This window comes from Salmo salar, chromosome ssa09, assembly GCF_905237065.1.
Source record: "Salmo salar chromosome ssa09, Ssal_v3.1, whole genome shotgun sequence".
Taxonomy (NCBI): Eukaryota; Metazoa; Chordata; class Actinopteri; order Salmoniformes; family Salmonidae; genus Salmo; species Salmo salar.
The window spans coordinates 98,942,988-98,965,437 of record NC_059450.1 but is presented as its reverse complement, the minus strand read 5'-3'; the positions used below and the strand labels follow the sequence as shown (position 1 = coordinate 98,965,437).

The 22,450-nt window shown below is 46.5% G+C and overlaps 1 protein-coding gene across 1 annotated transcript; it reads right to left on the bottom strand.

Moving 5' to 3' along the window:
* Positions 1 to 4,345: 4,345 nt before the first annotated feature.
* Positions 4,346 to 12,463, bottom strand: LOC106612302 (PDZ and LIM domain protein 7-like). Its single transcript, XM_014213344.2, has 3 exons — positions 12,347 to 12,463; positions 10,071 to 10,186; positions 4,346 to 6,371 (listed from the first exon to the last, which is right to left on the bottom strand). Exons 1-3 carry the CDS (start codon positions 12,459 to 12,461, stop codon positions 6,285 to 6,287), a joined length of 318 nt encoding a protein of 105 aa, XP_014068819.2. The 5' UTR covers positions 12,462 to 12,463; the 3' UTR covers positions 4,346 to 6,284.
* Positions 12,464 to 22,450: the final 9,987 nt, after the last annotated feature.

Genomic DNA, 22,450 nt, shown 5'->3' with positions numbered 1-22,450 from the left:
TGACTTTTTCTCTCCCTTATTGTCACTGAGTGTACCAAACATTAGGAACACCTTTTAAATATTGAGTTGCGCCCTTTTGCACTCAAACAGCCCAAATTTGTTGTGGCATGGACCATAGAAGGTGTCGAAAGTGTTCCACGGGAAAGGCTGGCCCCATGTTGACTCCAATGCTTCTTTGGGTGGTGGACAATTCTTGATACAAACAGGAAACTTTTGAGCATAGAAAACCCAGCCTTGTTGCAGTTCTTGACACAAACCGGTGCGCCTCGCACCTACTACCATACCCTGTTTAAAAGGCACTTCAATCTTTTGTCTCGCCCATTCACCCACCGAATGGCACGCATACACAATCCATGTCTCAAGGCTTTAAAAATCCTTCTTTAATAACCTGTCCCCTCCCCTACAGTGGATTTAACAGGTGACATCAGTAAAGGATCATGGCTTTCACCTGGATTCACCTGGTCATTCTAGGTGTCCTTAATGTTTTGTATACTCAGTGGAAATGGTTGTCAAAACATTTTTTTTGAGTTGAGCTGGAAAGTTTTTTTTCTGTAACTTTTCAGATAACGACGATGCTGATGGTTTCTAAGTGTTTCAGTGTTTACTTGGCCTTATGTATATACAGTACCTCACGATGACATTTCAGAAAAGTATGTATAGTTATTCAACCTGAAATCCATGTAAATAAATTATATATTGTTAAAACAACGACTGAATTGTTAACTTTGTGCTTTTAGTCAAGCAGAAGACACTGGGGATGCATCCCCAAATGGCACCCTATTCCCTTTATAGTGCACTACCCGGAGAACGTCTCTGGCTCGACAGCCTGCTGTCAGACAGCCTGCTGAGAGCTGGAGAAGCAGAACTGACAGGAGTCATCACGGACAAGGCTGCATTACAGTTAGTGAGTCACACAGCAGAGATCACTCCAAAATCAAACATTCTCACATTTGTATACCTATACAATTAGAGAACCTGGCTAGAGGAGACCATGGCCCTAAGGAGACCATGGCCCCAAGGGGGAGGGGAGACCATGGCCCTAAGGGGGAGGGGAGACCATGGCCCCAAGGGGGAGGGGAGACCATGGCCCCAAGGGGGAGGGAGACCAGGAAGGAGACCATGGCCCCAAGGGGGGAGGGGGAGACCATGGCCCCAAGGGGGAGGGGAGACCATGGCCCCAACGGGGGAGGGGAGACCATGGCCCCAAGGGGGAGGGGAGACCATGGCCCCAAGGGGGAGGGGAGACCATGGCCCCAAGGGGAGGGGGAGACCATGGCCCCAAGGGGGAGGGGAGACCATGGCCCCAAGGGGGAGGGGAGACCATGGCCCCAAGGGGGAGGGGAGACCATGGCCCTAAGGGGGAGGGGAGACCATGGCCCCAAGGGGGGAGGGGAGACCATGGCCCCAAGGGGGAGGGGAGACCATGGCCCCAAGGGGGGAGGGGAGACCATGGCCCTAAGGGGGAGGGGAGACCATGGCCCTAAGGGGGAGGGGAGACCATGGCCCTAAGGAGACCATGGCCCCAAGGGGGAGGGGAGACCATGGCCCCAAGGGGGAGGGAAGACCATGGCCCCAAGGGGGAGGGGAGACCATGGCCCCAAGGAGACCATGGCCCTAAGGGGGAGGGGAGACCATGGCCCCAAGGAGACCATGGCCCTAAGGGGGAGGGGAGACCATGGCCCTAAGGGGGAGGGGAGACCATGGCCCTAAGGGGGAGGGGAGACCATGGCCCTAAGGGGAAGGGGAGACCATGGCCCTAAGGGGGGAGGGGAGACCATGGCCCTAAGGGGGAGGGGAGACCATGGCCCTAAGGGGGAGGGAAGACCATGGCCCTAAGGGGGAGGGAAGACCATGGCTAGGGAGTAGTACGGTGGCCCTAAGACCCATTTTGAAAGCTACTTTGCTCTTTAGGGCAACTGTAAATAGGTGCTGGGGGTCGATTTGTATTTGAGGGTTAGGTCATTTTTTAACATTAAACTAATACTGGATGCATGGAGACAAAGAGAATGAAAAGAGAGTTTAGAAGAATACAGACATTTTTTTATTGCATAACTGGTTCTAATACCAAATACAGCTCCTCTATCAAAGATATCAATTATTTCGCTAAAAACATCTCTAGCGTCTACACAAATGAATACAGCAGTTTTTCGTTAGAATTTAAGAATTATTGTAAAGCTCAGTGTGTAAAGCTTGAGAAGGCACTTGGTATAAGATACTTTAATACAAACAAATATACTGCTCAAAAAAATTAAGGGAACACTTAAATAACACATCCTAGATCTGAATGAAAGAAATAATATTATTAAATACTTTTTTCTTTACATAGTTGAATGTGCTGACAACAAAATCACACAAAAATAATCAATGGAAATCCAATTTATCAACCCATGGAGGTCTGAATTTGGAGTCACACTCAAAATTAAAGTGGAAAACCACACTACAGGCTGATCCAACTTTGATGTAATGTCCTTAAAACAAGTCAAAATGTGGCTCAGTAGTGTGTGTGGCCTCCACGTGCCTGTATGACCTCCCTACAGCGCCCGGCATGCTCCTGATGAGGTGGCGGATGGTGTCCTGAGGGATCTCCTCCCAGACCTGGACTAAAGCATCCGCCAACTCCTGGACAGTCTGTGGTGCAACGTGGCGTTGGTGGATGGAGCGAGACATGATGTCCCAGATGTGCTCAATTGGATTCAGGTCTGGGGAACGGGCGGGCCAGTCCATAGCATCAATGCCTTCCTCTTGCAGGAACTGCTGACACACTCCAGCCACATGAGGTCTAGCATTGTCTTGCATTAGGAGGAACCCAGGGCCAACCGCACCAGCATATGGTCTCACAAGGGGTCTGAGGATCTCATCTCGGTACCTCATGGGAGTCAGGCTGCCTCTGGCGAGCACATGGATGGCTGTGCGGCCCCCCAAAGAAATGCCACCCCACACCATGACTGACCCACCGCCAAACCGGTCATGCTGGAGGATGTTGCAGGCAGCAGAACGTTCTCCACTGCGTCTCTAGACTCTGTCACGTCTGTCACGTGCTCAGTGTGAACCTGCTTTCATCTGTGAAGAGCACAGGGCGCCAGTGGCGAATTTGCCAATCTTGGTGTTCTCTGGCAAATGCCAAACGTCCTGCACGGTGTTGGGGTGTAAGCACAACCCCCACCTGTGGACGTCGGACCCTCATGGAGTCTGTTTCTGACCGTTTGAGCAGACACATGCACATTTGTGGCCTGCTGGAGGTCATTTTGCAGGGCTCTGCCAGTGCTTCTCTTGCTCCTCCTTGCACAAAGGCGGAGGTAGCGGTCCTGCTGCTGGGTTGTTGCCCTCCTATGGCCTCCTCCACGTCTCCTGATGTACTGGCCTGTCTCCTGGTAGCGCCTCCATGCTCTGGACACTACGCTGACAGACACAGCAAACCTTCTTGCCACAGCTCGCATTGATGTGCCATCCTGGATGAGCTGCACTACCTGAGCCACTTGTGTGGGTTGTAGACTCCGTCTCATGCTACCACTAGAGTGAAAGCACCGCCAGCATTCAAAAGTGACCAAAACATCAGCCAGGAAGCATAGGAACTGAGAAGTGGTCTGTGGTCCCCACCTGCAGAACCACTCCTTTATTGGGGGTGTCTTGCTAATTGCCTATAATTTCCACCTGTTGTCTATTCCATTTGCACAACAGCATGTGACATTTATTGTCAATCAGTGTTGCTTCCTAAGTGGACAGTTTGATTTCACAGAAGTGTGATTGACTTGGAGTTACATTGTGTTGTTTAATTGTTCCCTTTATTTTTTTGAGCAGTGTAGTAAAATGCATATATATATATTTGTTAGTATTCTATTATTATAATCCTAATTGTTGTTGGAGCAGAGGTTGACGTCATGACATCATGTGTACAAAAGTAGGAATGAGTACATATCAGAAGTGAACTAATCTCACTAGTCAGCGAACACAGTACATTACAAAATAATTTGGTTTCAAAACACACAGTCCTTTCAAACACACCCATCAAATAACTATACTGAACACAAATATAAACGCAACATGTAAAGTGTTGGTCCCATGTTTCATGAGTTGAAATAAAATATACCAGAAATATTCCATACGCACAAAAAGCTTATCTCTCTCAAATTATGTGCACAAATTTGTTACTGAACATTTCTCCTTTGCCAGATAATCCATCCAGATGTCTGCGTTTTGAGGGAGCGTGCAATTGGCATGTTGACTGTCCACCAGAGCTGTTGCCAGAGAATTGAATGTTAATTTCTCTACCAGAAGCTGCCTCCAACGTCGTTTTTAGAGAATTTGGCAGTACGTCCAACCAGCCAACCATGCCAGCTCAGGACCTCCACATCCGGTTTCTTCACCTGCGGGATCGTCTGAGACCATCCACCCTGACATCTGATGAAACTTGAGTATTTGTCTTTAATAAAGCCCTTCTGTGGCTGGGCCTGGCTCCCCAGTGGGTGGGCCTATGCCCTCCCAGGCCCAAACAAGGCTGCACCCCTGCCCAGTCATGTGAAATCTATAGATTAGGGCCTAATTTATTTATTTCAATTGACTGATTTCCTTATATGAACTGTAACTCAGTAAAATCTTTAAAATTTTTGCATGTGGTATCTATATTTTTGGTTCAGTGTACTTACAGGTCTCTTGTGAAACATGAGCTCTATTCAATGTGTCGTTGAAATGTTACAGATTGCGCGCTCTGAATGTAATTTGTGGATTGATCCAACATCATTTAGCAGGAACGCAGTCTCCGCCAACGCGGGAACATTTACATTTCAATCACATTCTAACGCTGAACTTCCGTGATTCGGATTGAATAGAACCCTAGACCATACAGTCACTTGTGTAGAATGACTACAAATCCCAGGACAACACAATGACTACAAATCCCAGGACAACACAAATGACTACAAATCACAGGACAACAAAAATGACTACAAACCCCAGGACAACAAAAATGACTACAAATCCCTTCACACAGTTGGGGTCAATTCCAACTGAATTGAGAACATTTCTAGAATATAATTGGCCATGAGATTTATTCTCCATTCAAGAGCTACAGTTTACTTCCATAGTTTAAACTGGATTTGACCCCCAGCAATGTAAACAAGGCATCGTTTATTTCCATATACCGTACATCGGATAGTGCTGCTTCAAAACGCTACTCCTTTTTTTATGATGCACTATTCCGATTTAACATGAATCAATTAATAACATAGCTGACGTGAAGTGATGCATTATGGGTCCCTGGGGTCAATATGGAGTGTTCTACAGTTTTTAATGGTGACTAGTGCAATATGGGTTGAGTCCCAAAGGACTCGCTATTTCATTTATAGTGCACTACTTTTTGACCAGAGCCCATACAAATTAGTGCACTATATAAGGAATAGGGTGCGCCATTTGGAACGCAGTCAGGGAGTGTATTACAGTAAAGTACAGTAACTAGTTCCTCATGACTGAGTTCCTATTACCTTAATTAATGCGGTAAGGTGGCCCCGTACATTACCTTAAGTACTGGAGTAAGGGTGCCCATTAAAATCACCTTAAGTACTGCAGTATAAAGGGGTGCCGAACAGACCAGAGACTAGGAGGGTACTTTAAATGAAGACGGTGGTGCAGCGATAGTTAATGTAACATCTTAGAAAACGACACACTAAAATGGTTGGTTCAACTTCAAAAAGGCACTTGAAAGTGAAACGAACGAGGTTAGAGACTAGAAGGGGCTAAGTGTGATATTTTACCAGGACTAATAGGCACTGCCCAAACACAGTGGACTTCACACACTGGAGTAAAGGATGACTTGTGAACAACAGGTGGTTATAAGCATCACAATCACAGAGGGGAGAATGACAAATATATTCACTGATAATACACGAGATAGAGAAGCGAAGGCTTTGAAATTACTCAGTCTGTAATAACACTACACATGATCGTAAAAATGTCTCACTTCGTTATACCATTACATATGATACTAGAGTAACCTGCTATGAGTAACAACAGTAGAGAAACTAGGCAGTTAAGGTTGAAAGGTCAACATTACATTCCTTTAGACTCTTAGTGAAGGGAGCCAGTACAGGACGCATTTGGAAAGCCCAGGGATTAGAAGTTGAAGGATGAGGTACAGTTGAACCGCGTCTGTAGCTGAGCGATAGCGAGGATCTGATGCACTGATGCTGTCTGGTTTGCAACGGAGTGGAGAGTAACTGCCACTGTACAGGTCTTCAGGGTTCAGAGAATGGTGAGGGTTTCTTGTCCCCTCTGAACCACCTCTCTCCCTCTCAAACGGGAGCGAAGGCATGGCCTTTACACAGCGGCTTATCCTTCTTAGAGTATAAGGTCTTTCCTTCGAGGTTGATCTGGCAGAACTGGGATGTGGAGAGAGAGGGAGAAAGGCACGGGGTTAGGTGAGAGAAGAAAGAGAGACAGCGAGCTAGAGAGAGCGAGAGACAGAACGGAGACTGGTAGAGACGTACTGTAGGTTGGACCAAGTCCAGAAGAGACAGGTAGAGACGTAGGTTGGACCAGGTCCAGGAGAGACAGGTAGAGACGTAGGTTGGACCAGGTCCAGGAGAGACGTAGGTTGGACCAGGTCCAGGAGAGACAGGTAGAGACATAGGTTGGACCAGGTCCAGGACACAGGTAGAGACGTAGGTTGGACCAGGTCCAGAACACAGGTAGAGACGTAAGTTGGACTTGGTCCAGGAGAGACAGGTAGAGACGTAGGTTGGACCAGGTCCAGGAGAGACAGGTAGAGACATAGGTTGGACCAGGTCCAGGACACAGGTAGAGACGTAGGTTGGACCAGGTCCAGGAGAGACAGGTAGAGACGTAGGTTGGACCAGGTCCAGGAGAGACAGGTAGAGATGTAGGTTGGACTTGGTCCAGGAGAGACAGGTAGAGATGTAGGTTGGACCAGGTCCAGGAGAGACAGGTAGAGATGTAGGTTGGACCAGGTCCAGGAGAGACAGGTAGAGACGTAGGTTGGACCAGGTCCAGGAGAGACAGGTAGAGATGTAGGTTGGACCAGGTCCAGGAGAGACAGGTAGAGACGTAGGTTGGACCAGGTCCAGGAGAGACAGGTAGAGATGTAGGTTGGACCAGGTCCAGGAGAGACAGGTAGAGACGTAGGTTGGACCAGGTCCAGGAGAGACAGGTAGAGACGTAGGTTGGACCAGGTCCAGGAGAGACAGGTAGAGACGTAGGTTGGACCAGGTCCAGGAGAGACAGGTAGAGATGTAGGTTGGACCAGGTCCAGGAGAGACAGGTAGAGATGTAGGTTGGACCAGGTCCAGGAGAGACAGGTAGAGACGTAGGTTGGACCAGGTCCAGGAGAGACAGGTAGAGATGTAGGTTGGACCAGGTCCAGGAGAGACAGGTAGAGACGTAGGTTGGACCAGGTCCAGGAGAGACAGGTAGAGACGTAGGTTGGACCAGGTCCAGGAGAGACAGGTAGAGATGTAGGTTGGACCAGGTCCAGGAGAGACAGGTAGAGATGTAGGTTGGACCAGGTCCAGGAGAGACAGGTAGAGATGTAGGTTGGACCAGGTCCAGGAGAGACAGGTAGAGATGTAGGTTGGACCAGGTCCAGGAGAGACAGGTAGAGACGTAGGTTGGACCAGGTCCAGGAGAGACAGGTAGAGACGTAGGTTGGACCAGGTCCAGGAGAGACAGGTAGAGATGTAGGTTGGACCAGGTCCAGGAGAGACAGGTAGAGACGTAGGTTGGACCAGGTCCAGGAGAGACAGGTAGAGACGTAGGTTGGACCAGGTCCAGGAGAGACAGGTAGAGACGTAGGTTGGACCAGGTCCAGGAGAGACAGGTAGAGACGTAGGTTGGACCAGGTCCAGGAGAGACAGGTAGAGACGTAGGTTGGACCAGGTCCAGGAGAGACAGGTAGAGACGTAGGTTGGACCAGGTCCAGGAGAGACAGGTAGAGATGTAGGTTGGACCAGGTCCAGGAGAGACAGGTAGAGACGTAGGTTGGACCAGGTCCAGGAGAGACAGGTAGAGATGTAGGTTGGACCAGGTCCAGGAGAGACAGGTAGAGATGTAGGTTGGACCAGGTCCAGGAGAGACAGGTAGAGACGTAGGTTGGACCAGGTCCAGGAGAGACAGGTAGAGATGTAGGTTGGACCAGGTCCAGGAGAGACAGGTAGAGACGTAGGTTGGACCAGGTCCAGGAGAGACAGGTAGAGACGTAGGTTGGACCAGGTCCAGGAGAGACAGGTAGAGATGTAGGTTGGACCAGGTCCAGGAGAGACAGGTAGAGATGTAGGTTGGACCAGGTCCAGGAGAGACAGGTAGAGATGTAGGTTGGACCAGGTCCAGGAGAGACAGGTAGAGATGTAGGTTGGACCAGGTCCAGGAGAGACAGGTAGAGACGTAGGTTGGACCAGGTCCAGGAGAGACAGGTAGAGACGTAGGTTGGACCAGGTCCAGGAGAGACAGGTAGAGATGTAGGTTGGACCAGGTCCAGGAGAGACAGGTAGAGACGTAGGTTGGACCAGGTCCAGGAGAGACAGGTAGAGATGTAGGTTGGACCAGGTCCAGGAGAGACAGGTAGAGACGTAGGTTGGACCAGGTCCAGGAGAGACAGGTAGAGACGTAGGTTGGACCAGGTCCAGGAGAGACAGGTAGAGACGTAGGTTGGACCAGGTCCAGGAGAGACAGGTAGAGATGTAGGTTGGACCAGGTCCAGGAGAGACAGGTAGAGACGTAGGTTGGACCAGGTCCAGGAGAGACAGGTAGAGACGTAGGTTGGACCAGGTCCAGGAGAGACAGGTAGAGATGTAGGTTGGACCAGGTCCAGGAGAGACAGGTAGAGATGTAGGTTGGACCAGGTCCAGGAGAGACAGGTAGAGATGTAGGTTGGACCAGGTCCAGGATAGACAGGTAGAGATGTAGGTTGGACCAGGTCCAGGAGAGACAGGTAGAGATGTAGGTTGGACCAGGTCCAGGAGAGACAGGTAGAGATGTAGGTTGGACCAGGTCCAGGAGAGACAGGTAGAGATGTAGGTTGGACCAGGTCCAGGAGAGACAGGTAGAGATGTAGGTTGGACCAGGTCCAGGAGAGACAGGTAGAGATGTATGTAGATAGAGGTGAGGTAGACAGAGGTCCAGGTGAATCAGAACAGACAGGTAGAGACGTATGTAGATAGGTGAGGTAGACAGAGGTCCAGGTGAATCAGGACAGACAGGTAGAGACGTGAGGTAGACAGAGGTCCAGGTGAATCATAACAGACAGGTAGAGACGTGAGGTAGACAGAGGTCCAGGTGAATCAGGACAGACAGGTAGAGACGTGAGGTAGACAGAGGTCCAGGTGAATCAGGACAGACAGGTAGAGACGTGAGGTAGACAGAGGTCCAGGTGAATCAGGACAGACAGGTAGAGACGTATGTAGATAGGTGAGGTAGACAGAGGTCCAGGTGAATCAGAACAGACAGGTAGAGACGTATGTAGATAGGTGAGGTAGACAGAGGTCCAGGTGAATCAGGACAGACAGGTAGAGACGTGAGGTAGACAGAGGTCCAGGTGAATCAGAACAGACAGGTAGAGACGTATGTAGATAGGTGAGGTAGACAGAGGTCCAGGTGAATCAGAACAGACAGGTAGAGACGTGAGGTAGACAGAGGTCCAGGTGAATCAGGACAGACAGGTAGAGACGTGAGGTAGACAGAGGTCCAGGTGAATCAGAACAGACAGGTAGAGACGTATGTAGATAGGTGAGGTAGACAGAGGTCCAGGTGAATCAGGACAGACAGGTAGAGACGTGAGGTAGACAGAGGTCCAGGTGAATCAGGACAGACAGGTAGAGACGTGAGGTAGACAGAGGTCCAGGTGAATCAGAACAGACAGGTAGAGATGTACGTAGATAGAGGTGAGGTAGACAAAGGTCCAGGTGAATCAGGACAGACAGGTAGAGACGTGAGGTAGACAGAGGTCCAGGTGAATCACAGACAGAGAGATGTAGAAGGTGAGGTAGACAGAGGTCCAGGTGAATCAGGACAGACAGGTAGAGACGTGAGGTAGACAGAGGTCCAGGTGAATCAGGAGAGTGACTTACAGCACAGACGAAGCAGGTGTCGTGCCAGCTGTATCCCAAGGCCTCTAGGAAGCGGTCCCCAGCATCGATCTTAAAGTCACAGCCATGACACTTAGTACCAAACATCTTCTCATAATCTGCAGGGAGAGAAGGGGGGTTGAGGAGAGACAGAGGGAGGGGGTAAGAGGAGAAAGAAAGGTTGAGAGTTTATTTTTTATTTAACCTTTATTTAACTAGGCAAGTCAGTTTAAGAACAAATTCTTATTTTCAATGACGGTCTAGGAACAGTGGGTTAACTGCCTTGTTCAGGGACAGAGCGACAGATTTGTACCTCGTCAGCTTTGGGATTCGATCTAGCAACCTTTTGGTTACTGGCCCAACGCTCTAACCACTAGGCTACCTGCCTCCCCAGAGTTACCATATTTATCAGCAAAAGGTTTTCCCAGTAAGGTTTTGTCTTGAGAATCATCAGCGGATAAATGAAGAAAACAGAAAGAAATGAAGGGATGACATCAGTGATGTCCCTGAGTGTAGGGAAGGGATGACAGAGAGGAGGAGGGCAGATCGCTCCACAGATTGTCCCCATTTTCTTTTCCCCATCTCAGGGACTTGAAGAAAGAGACAGTACTCAGAGCGATTGTTTGAGTGAGTGAGTGAGTGAGTGAGTGAGTGAGTGAGTGAGTGAGTGAGTGAGTGAGTGAGTGAGTGAGAGAGAGAGAGAGAGAGAGCAGGACAATCCCAGGTGCTGAGGTGGCAGAATGTTTATCAACGCTGAAGGCATTATTCTGAGTACTCCCTCTGATAACAAAACAACCCACTCCAGAGCCGCGTGCGGAAGTGTGTGAGAGAGACAGCATGTGTCTGTGTTGAGAGATGTGTTATGACCCATGAAACCAAAGCAGCACAATAGAGAAAGCAGAAGCTCCATTTATAAACTCAGCAAAAAAAGAAACATCCTCTCACTGTCAATTGCATTTATTTTCAGCAAAATATTTGTAGGAACATAACAAGATTCAACAACTGAGGCATAAACTGAACGAGCAGTATGGCTGGTGGCATTGTCATGCTGGAGGGTCATGTCAGGATGAGCCTGCAGGAAGGGTACCACATGAGGGAGGAGGATGTCTTCCCTCTAACGCACAGCGTTGAGATTGCCTGCAATGACAACAAGCTCAGTCCGATGATGCCTTGACACACCGCCTCAGACCATGACGGACCCTCCAGCTCCAAATGAATCCCGCTCCGGAGTACAGGCCTCGGTGTAATGCTCATTCATTGGCGGATAAACAAATCTGACCATCACCCTTGGTGAGACAAAACCACGACTCGTAAGTGAAGAGTACTTTTTGCCAGTCCTGTCTGGTCCAGCGACGGTGGGTTTGTGCCCATAGGCGACGTTGTTGCCGGTGATGTCAGGTGAGGACCTGCCTTACAACAGGCCTACAAGCCCTCAGTCCAGCCTCTCTCAGCCTATTGCAGACAGTCTGAGCACTGATGGAGGGATTGTGCGTTCCTAGTGTAACTTGAGCAGTTGTTGTTGCCATCCTGTACCTGTCCCGCAGGTGTGATATTCGGATGTACCGATCCTGTGCAGGTGTTGTTACACATGGTCTGCCACTGCGAGGACGATCAGCTGTCCGTCCTGTCTCCCTGTAGCGCTGTCTTAGGCGTCTCACAGTACGGACATTGCAATTTATTGCCCTGGCCACATCTGCAGTCCTCATGCCTCCGTGCAGCATGTCTAAGGCACGTTCACGCAGATGAGCAGGGACCCTGGGCATCTTTCTTTTGGTGTTTTTCAGAGTCAGTAGAAAGGCCTCTTTTAGCGTCCTAAGTTTTCATAACTTTGACCTTAATTGCCTACCGTCTGTAAGCTGTTAGTGTCTTAACGACCGTTCCACAGGTGTATGTTCATTAATTGTTTATGGTTCATTGAACAAGCATAGGAAACAGTGTTTAAACCCTTTACATTGAAGATCTGTTTAGTTATATGGATTGTTACTAATTATCTTTGAAAGACAGGGTCCTGAAAAAAGGGACGTTTCTTTTTTTTTTGTTGCTGAGTTTATTAACCAATAGACAAACACATAACATAAAAGTTAAGTAGATGCTCCCATATGAAGTCATCATTTACAGAAGCAGTAGCTATGGATGGAGCGACACCGGGACAATCTGTCCACACCAAAGGCTGTGAATGTGTAGTACATGTACTTTAACTCAATATTTCTCTAACCTCACAACACTTTTCCCTCTGTTTTGATTTGAAAAGTTCGAACCTCAACAGTCTATGGCCTCACCTCTCTCACAGTAAGGTTCTCCCTCCTCCATATAGAAGGCCTGGTTTCTGATGGGGCTCTTACAGGCAGCACACATGAAACACTGGACATGGTAGGTCATCTTCAGAGCATGCATGATATCCTAAACAGAGGAAGGAAGGAAGGAAGGAAGGAAGGAAGGAAGGAAGGAAGGAAGGAAGGAAGGAAGGAAGGAAGGAAGGAAGGAAGGAAGGAAGGAAGGAAGGAAGGAAGGAAGGAAGGAAGGAAGGAAGGAAGGAAGGAAGGAAGGAAAGGGAGTCAGGCCTCCAGCTTACCAGGTAGATTGTGTCCTGCTAAACTAGCTTGTGGTCCACATTCCTCTCGTCTTGGAGTGTTTGTCCTATTTTTTTTTATCCCAGCCTCCGTCCCCACAGGAAGACTCTTGGCTGTTGGTAGGCCATTATTTGTCAATAAGAACCTAGTTGGCTGGGTTTTCCATGCATCGGCAAGACAGAACAGCTACCTCCGGTAAGACATGGGTTCATGGTCTGTGTCTATTTGTCAATAACAGCTGCTCCGCGAAATCTAATATTAAAAGAAACCTCAAGGTTTTGATCGCCTGAGGTAGAGTACCTCATGACAAGCTGTAGACCACACTATTTACCAAGAGAGTTTTCATATATATATATATATATATATATATATATATATATATATATATATATATATATATATGTGTGTTTCCTAGCTATCTATTTACCACCACAAACCAATGCTGGCACTAAGACCGCACTGAGCGAGCTGTATAAGGGCCATAAGCAAACAAGAAAAAGCAAATCCAGAGGCAGCGATCCTAGTGGCCGGGGGTTTTAATGCAGGAAAACTTAAAACTATTTCTACCAGCATGTTAAATGTGCAACCAGAGAAAAAAAAAAAACTCTAGACCACCTTTACTCCACACACACAGAGACGCATACAAAGCCCTCCATTTGGCAAATCTGGCCATAATTCTATCCTCCTGATTCAAAAACTAAAGCAGGAAGTACCGATGACTCGCTCAATACGGAAGAGGTCAGATGACAGAGGCTAAGCTACAGGCCTGTTTTGCTATCACAGACAGGAATAGGTTCCGGTATTCATCCAATAAGCATTGAGGGGTATACCACATCAGTCACCGGCTTCATCAATAAGTGCATTGAGGATGTCGTCCCCACAGTGAGCGTATGTACATACCCCAACCAGAAGCCATGGATTACAGGCAACATCCGCACTGAGTTAAAGGGTAGAGCTGGCACTTTCAAGGAGCGGGACACTAACCCGATATACCCTCCGACGAACCATCAAACAGGCATAGCGTCAATACAGGACTAAGATTGAATCCGACTACACTGGCTATGACGCTCGTCGGGTGTGGGTTTGCAAACTATTACGGACTACAAAAGGGAAGCCCAGCCGTGAGCTGACCAGTGACACGAGCCTACCAGACGAGATGACCTCTCTGCGTGCTTCGAGGCAAGCAACACTGAAGCATGCATGAGAGCACCAGCTGTTCCCGACGACTGTGTGATCACGCTCTCCGTAGCCGATGGGAGTAAGACCTTTAAATAGGTTAACTTTCACAAGGCCGCAGGGCCAGATGGATCACCAGGACGTGTATTCAGAGCATGAGCTGACCCGCTGGCAAGTGTCTTCACTGACATTTTCAAACTCTCCCTGACCGAGTCTGTAATGCCTACATGTTTCAAGCAGACTACCATAGTCCCTATGCCCAAGGAAGTGAAGGTGACCTGCCCAAATGATTACCACCCCGTAGAACTTACATCTGTAGCCATGAAATGCATTGAAAGGCTGGTCATGACTCACATCAACAGCATCGTCCCAGAAACCCTAGACCCACTCCAATTCACATACCGGCCCAACAGATCCACAGATAACGCAATTTCTATTTCACGCCACACTGCCCTTTCACACCTGGACAAAAGGAACACCTATGTGTGAATGCTGTTCATTGACTACAGCTCAGAACTCAACACCAAAGTGCCCTTAAAGCTCATCACGTTTTTAAACGTATTTATTTCACCTTTATTTAACCAGGTAGGCAAGTTGAGAACAAGTTCTCATTTACAATTGCGACCTGGCCAAGATAAAGCAAAGCTGTTTGACACACACAACAGTTACACATGGAGTAAAACAAACACACAGTTAATAATATAGTAGAAAAATATGTCTATATACAAAGTGAGCAAATGAGGTGAGATACGGGAGGTAAAGGCAAAAAAGGCCATGGTGGCGAAGTAAATACAATATAGCAAGTAAATCACTGGAATGGTAGATTTGTAGTGGAAGAAAGTGCAAAGTAGAAATATAAATAATGGGGTGCAAAGGAGCAAAATAAATAAATAAATACAGTAGGGGAAGAGGTAGTTGTTTGGGCTAAATTATAGATGGGCTATGTACAGGTGCAGTAATCTGTGAGCTGCTCTGACAGCTGGTGCTTAAAGCTAGTGAGGCAGATAAGTGTTTCCAGTTTTAGAGATTTTTGTAGTTCATTCCCGTCACTAAGCTAAAGACCCTACGACTAAACATCTCTCTCCGCAACTGGATGCTTGACTTACTGACGGGCCGCCCTCAAGTGATAAGGGTAGGCAACAACACGTCTGCCACGCTGCTCGCCAACACAGGGGACCCTCAGGGGTGCGTGCTTGGTCCCCTCCTATACTCCCTGTTCACCCACGACTGCGTGGCCAAGCACAACTCCAACACCATCATTAACTTTGCCGACGACACAACGGTCTGGCCACCGATAATGATGACAACCTATAGGGAGGAGGTCAGAGACCTGCAGTGTGGTGCCAGGTCAACAACCTCTCCCTCAATGTGAGCAAGACAAAGGAGCTGATCGTGGACTACAGGAAAAGGAGGGCCTATGACGCTCCCATTCACATCGACGGGGCTGATGTGGAGCAGGTGGAGAGCTTCAAGTTCCTTGGAGTCCACATCACCAACAAACTATCATAGTCCAAACACACCAAGACAGTCGTGAAGAGGGCATGACATTGCCTATTCTCCCTCAGGAGACTGAAAAGATTTGGCATGGGTCCCCTGATCCTCAAAAAGTTCTACAAATGCAACATCGAGAGCATCCTGACGGGTTTCATCACAGCCTGGTATGGCTACAGAGGGTAATGCGTACGGCCCAGTACATCACTGGAGCCAAGCTTCCTTCCATCAGAGGAAGGCTCTAAAAATTGTCAAAGACTCCAGCCATCCTCGTCATAGACTATTCTCTCTATGTCAAGCGGTACCAGAGCGCCAAGTCTTGGTCCAAAAGGCTCCTTAACATCTTTTGTTTACACTGCTGCTACTTGCTGTTTATTATCTATGCATAGTTACTTTACCCCTACCTACATGTACAAATTACCTCAATAACCTAGACTAACCAGCACATTGACTCGGTACCGGAAGCCCCTATATATAGCCTCCACATTGACTCTGTACCGTAACACCCAGTATATAGCCTCCACATTGACTCTTATTTTCCTTAAAACTGCATTGTTGGTTAAGGGCTTGTATAGGCAGCATTTCACGGTGAGGTCTACACCTTATAGTAAATATATATTAAATACTGTTGTATTCGGCGCATGTGACAAATAAAATTGTATTTGATTTGAAATAAAGATTACATTTTAAATTAAACCATATTATCATGGATGATGGTAGAAAGACAGATCTTACCCCTATGATCGTCTTCTTGCATTTGGCACAGTTGGGAGCGTATCGGTTATCATAACACTTGGTGCAGAAAACTGAGCCCCTCTCCTCAAAGAATCCTCCCTCATCCAACATCACCTTACACTGGGAACACTGGAACTCTTCTGGATGCCAGGACTGACCCAGCGCCACCAGGTACCGGCCCCTACACACACACACACACACACACACACACACACACACACACACACACACACACACACACACACACACACACACACACACACACACACACACACACACACACACAGAAAACACCAGCTAGTTAAGCCCAGCTGGAAGTAACAGAGGTTTCTACTGTTGTCTGTTAAGACACAGCTCTCTCTTTTAAATGGAAAATAGTGATCCTATCGTCACTGACATGACTTACTGTATGTATCCACTTAACCGTCAGATGGTCATTAATCTAACAGTGTCGGGTCATTCCAGTTCAAGAGAGAACGGTTTTTTTCTAAAGAATAATGACGTTATATAAAGACCAAGAGTATTCCCTGGTCAGGTAACATGGTCAGCAGTTCAATGAAATAATTCTAGTCTATTATGAAATGATAGACTATGGAGTTTATCCTCTCTATAGTACACTACTTTTTCCATATAGGACTGATGTAAGGAACAGCAGTTGTGGTATTGACCTGATAATGGGGCTACTTTTTCATTCAGAGTTTAGATTTTTTTTAAAAGAAGCAATATATTAAGAATTGGGTGATATTTCAGGCTTGGCTGACTCTAGTCACTAGTGTTTATAGATATAACAGACAGTGGGCAGTAGTAAATAAAGGCCTTGCCATTATTAATCAAACAGACAGGGGGCAGTAGTAAATAAAGGCCTTGCCATTATTAATCAAACAGACAGGGGGCAGTAGTAAATAAATGCCTTGCCATTATTAATCTAACAGACAGGGGGCAGTATTAAATAAATGCCTTGCCATTATTAATCTAACAGACAGGGGGCAGCAGTAAATAAAGGCCTTGCACTTATTAATCTAACAGACAGGGGGCAGCAGTAAATAAAGGCCTTGCCGTTATTAATCTAACAGACACAGGGCAGTAGTAAATAAAGGCCTTGCCATTATTAATCTAACAGACAGGGGGCAGTATTAAAAGCCTTGCCGTTATTCATCTAACAGACAGGGGGCAGTACAGTCCTAGGGTTCCCACCTAATAATCTTGTTGCAGGCTCCACAGAGAGGGTTCCTTCCGCTGTCCTCGGGTGCCTGCTGAGCTGCCTGTAAGATAGAGGAGTGGTTCTGCATGGGCGTAGGCTGGGCCGGCTGTCTGTGCTGGGTCAGAACCGTACTGGTCTTGTCTGGGGCGTAACGATCAGCGAACCCTGGGTCGGTCACCCACGGAGGACGTACCAGAGGACCAGCCTTGACTGGAGCTAGAGTCTTAGAGGCTGGAGAACCCAGAGAAATGTATTAATGCAACGCATTCAACAGGGAGACTCCTATAGTATCTTATAAGGAACCATGGGAATGTATGAATGCTTATAGCACGTGTTACAATGTATTACTATGCTTATAGTATGTGCTATAATACATATTTCAAAGCTTATAACATGTTATAATGCATCTAACTAATAAATAAAAGGCTTTGATTTATGTTATAATTACCAGAACCTGTCATTTGAACTCTGAACTGCAGAGACTCACCATCAGGTTTGTCTGCTGCTGTCTGGGTCTGGGCCTTAGCAGGTGACAGAGAGGCGCTTGATGCTGGGGAGAAAAACACACTCTCTTAAAAACCAGTCGCTATAGGGTTACCACGGTGACTCAGAAGAGGTAAAGTGACAGCAGTGGCTGACATTGTCATTATCATCATCATCGAGGGAGTTCTGTGTGCATTTTTAAATGTAAGGAGCATAATGGTAAAATCATTGCGAGGATTGCTCCCTTATCTCTCTGTGATTATACCACCACTTACAGAAAGTGGACTGGGAATTGTCGTGCTGCAAGTCTTATTCCTCCAAACAGCACATTGACTGAGGTAAGTACAGTGGCAAGAAAAGGTATGTGAACCCTTTGGAATTACCTGGATTTCTGCATAAATTGGTGATCAAATTTGATCTGATCTTCATCTAGGTCACAATAATAGACAAACACAGACTGCTTAAACTAATAACACACAAACAATATGTTTTCATGTCTTTATTGAACACACCGTGGAAACATTCACAGTGCAGGGTGGGAAAGTATGTGAACCCTTGGATTTAATAACTGGTTGACCCTCCTTTGGCAGTAATAACCTCAACCAAACATTTTCTCTAGTTGCGGATCAGACCTGCACAACGGTCAGGAGGAATTTTGGATCATTCTTCTTTACAAAACTGTTTCAGTTCAGTAATATTCTTGGGATGTCTGGTGTGAACTACTCTCTTGAGGTCAGGCCACAGCAACTCAATCGGGTTGAGGTCAGGACTCTGACTGGGCCACTCCAGAAGGTGTATTTTCTTCTGTTGTTGATTTACTACTTTGTTTTGGGTCGTTGTCCTGTTGCATCAACCAATTTCTGTTGAGCTTCAATTGGCGGACAGATAGCCTAACATTCTCCTGCAAAATGTCTTGATAAACTTGGGAATTCATTTTCCCGTCGATAATAGCAAGCTGTCCAGGTCCTGAGGCAGCCTCAAACCATGATGCTCCCTCCACCATACTTTAAAGTTGGGATGAGGTTTTGATGTTGGTGTGCTGGGCCTTTTTTCCTCCACACAGTGTGGTGTGTTCCTTCCAAACAACTCAACTGTAGTTTCATCTGTCCACAGAATATTTTGCCAGTAGCGCTGTGGAGCATCCAGATGCTCTTTTGCGAACTTCAGACGAGCAGAAATGTTTTTTTTTTTTTGGACAGCAGTGGCTTCTTCCGTGGTGTCCTCCCATGAACACCATTCTTGTTTAGTTTTTAACGTATTGTAGACTCGTCAACAGAGATGTTAGCATGTTCCAGAGATTTCTGTAAGTCTTTAGCTGACACTCTAGGATTCTTCTTAACCTCATTGAGCATTCTGCGCTGTGCTCTTGCAATCATCTTTGCAGGACGGTCACTCCTAGGGAGAGTAGCAACAGTGCTGAACTTTCTCCATTTATAGACTATTTGTCTTACCGTGGACTGATGAACATCAAGACTTTTAGAGATACTTCTTTAACCCTTTCCAGCTTTATGCAAGTCAACAATTCTTAATCTTGGGTCTTCTGAGATCTCTTTAATTCGACGCATGGTTCACATCAGGCAATGCTTCTTGTGAATAGCAAACTCACATTTTGTGAGTGTTTTTTATAGGGCAAGGCAGCTCTAACCAACGTCTCCAATCTGGTCTCATTGATTGGACTCCAGGTTTGCTGACTCCTGACTCCAATTAGCTTTTGGAGAAGTCATTGGCCTAGGGGTTCACATACTTTTTCCAACCTACACTGTGAATGTTTAAATGATGTATTCAATATAGAAAGAAAAATACAATAATTTGTGTGTTATTAGTTTAAGCAGACTATGTTTGTCTATTGTTGTGACTTAGATGAAGATCAAATATAATTGTATGACCAATTTATGCAAAACTCCAGATAATTCCAAAGGGTTCACATACTTTTTCTTGCCACTGTAGAGTAGGAGTCAGCAACAAAACGTTTTTGGGAGAGGGGGATAATTAAAAAAATTACCACGAATTCAGCTGAAATGTACAGTTGAAGTCGGAAGTTTACATAGACTTAGGTTGGAGTCTATATGCACAGTAAAATGAGTCCTATATCGACATAACCCAAAAGGCCGCTCACCAAGGAAGAAGCCACTGCTCCAAAACCGCCATAAAAAAGCCAGACTACGGTTTGCAACTGCACATGGGGACAAAGATCGTACTTTTTGGAGAAATGTCCTCTGGTCTGATGAAACAAAAATAGAACTGTTTCGTCATAATGACCATCATCAGGAAAGGAAAAAGGGGGAGGCTTGCAAGCCGAAGAACACCATCCCAACCGTGAAGCATGGGGTGGAAGCATCATGTTGTGGGGGTGCTTTGCTGCAGGAGGGACTGGTGCACTTCACAAAATAAATGGCATCATGAGGAAAGAAAATTACGTGGATATATTTAAGCAACATCTCAAGACATCAGTCAGGAAGTTAAAGATTGGTCACAAATGGGTCTTCCAAATGGACAATGACCCCAAGCATACTTCCAAAGTTGTGGCAAAATGGCTTAAGGACAACAAAGTCAAGGTATTGGAGTGGCCATCACAAAGCCCGACCTCAATCCTATATGTGTGGGCAGAACTGAAAAAGCGTGTGCGAGCAAAGAGGCCTAAAAACCTGACTCAGTTACACCAGCTCTGTCAGGAGGAATGGGCCAAAATTCACCCAACTTATTGTGGGAAGCTTGTGGAAGGCTACCTGAAATGTTTGACCCAGGTTAAACAATTTAAAGGCAATGCTACCAAATACTAATTGAGTGTATGTAAACTTCTGACCCACTGGGAATGTGATGAAAGAAATAAAAGCTGAAATAAATCATTCTCTCTACTATTATTCTGACATTTCACAGTCTTATAATAAAGTGGTGATCCTAACTGGCCTAAAACAGTGAATTTGTACTAGGATTGAATGTCAGGAATTGTGGAAAAACTGAGTTTAAATGTATTTGGCTAAGGTGTATGTAAACTCCCACTTCAACTGTATTTCATTTAGGAAATCTGTTCAAGTATTCCCACTTGAAAGAGACGTGATCGTGTCAATGTAATTAAGGTATGGAATGACTGTAAATGAGAAATATTTAAAAATAACAATGACGGCCAACTCCGGCCAAACTCTAACCCGGAAGACGCTGGGCCAATTGTGCGCCGCACTATGGAACTCCCAATCACGGCCGGTTGTGATACAGCCTGGAATCGAACCAGGGTCTATAGTGAAGCCTCTAGCACTGAGATGCTTTGCCTTAGACCTCTGCGCCACACGGGAGCCCTGGGCTTAGATGTGATCCCCCCAGCCATCCACTCCGACAGAAATCGGCGCATGGCTGAATCAAGTTGCCTACCCCATCTGTAGAGTTAGTAGCATCTGTCTCAGTAACAGGTGTCTCTACAGCCGTCTCGGTAACAGGTGTCTCTACAGCCGTCTCGGTAACAGGTGTCTCTACAGCCGTCTCGGTAACAGGTGTCTCTACAGCCGTCTCGGTAACAGGTGTCTCTACAGCCGTCTCGGTAACAGGTGTCTCTACAGCCGTCTCGGTAACAGGTGACTCTACAGCCGTCTCGGTAACAGGTGTCTCTACAGCCGTCTCGGTAACAGGTGTCTCTACAGCCGTCTCGGTAACAGGTGTCTCTACAGCCGTCTCGGTAACAGGTGTCTCTACAGCCGTCTCAGTAACAGGTGTCTCTACAGCCGTCTCGGTAACAATTACCATCTCATTACTACATCTACACATCTAACAGCAGAGAGAACTCAGATATTTTACACAGGAGTGAAAGATGTACAGTATGTGGTCAGATATTATTGCATGGTAGTATAGTATTGCAGAGTACAGTATAGTATGGTATTATAGTTTTGCAGAGTACACTATGGTAGTATAGTATTGCAGAGTACAGTATAGTATGGTAGTATAGTATTGCATGGTAGTATAGTAGTGCATGGTAGTATAGTAGTGCATGGTAGTATAGTATTGCATGGTTCAGTATAGCATTGTGGAGTACAGAATAGTAGTGCGTCGTATAGTACAGAATAGTATTGTGGAGTACAGTATAGTATTGTGGAGTATAGTACAGAATAGTATTGTGGAGTACAGTATAGTTGTGGAGTACAGTATAGTATTGTGGAGAATAGTACAGAATAGTATTGTGGAGTACAGTATAGTTTTGTGGAGTATAGTACAGTGGTGCACAGTACAGTGGTGCACAGTAGTGGTGCACAGGATAGTGGTGCACAGTACAGTACAGTGCAGTATAGTGGAGTACAGTGCAGTATAGTACAGTAGTGGTTTACAGTGCAGTATAGTACAGTATAGTGGTTTACAGTGCAGTATAGTACAGTGCAGTAAAGAAGGAAGCAAAGAAAGATCCATGACAGAAAGCAGGGGGAGGAGGGGCTGTTTTCAGATAACAGCAGTACAGATTTATTTCTCTTATCAGAGGGAGGTGCCTGAAGAACAAGGAGAGTTCAGAACATGAAAACAGAAAAAAAGATCAATCTGAAAACACAGATCAAAGAAAGACAGAAAGAATTTAGAGATCAAAAGACGACGGAACTAGAACTACAGAATCAGAATAGCGGAATAAAGAATAGAACAGGAAGAACAGCCTGAACAGTGCTGTTCCAACAGCTGTGCACCCCCCATCCTCCTCAGATAACTCTGAGTTTAATGAGAAACAGGACTTTACAACCCAGACCTGGGTCAGATAC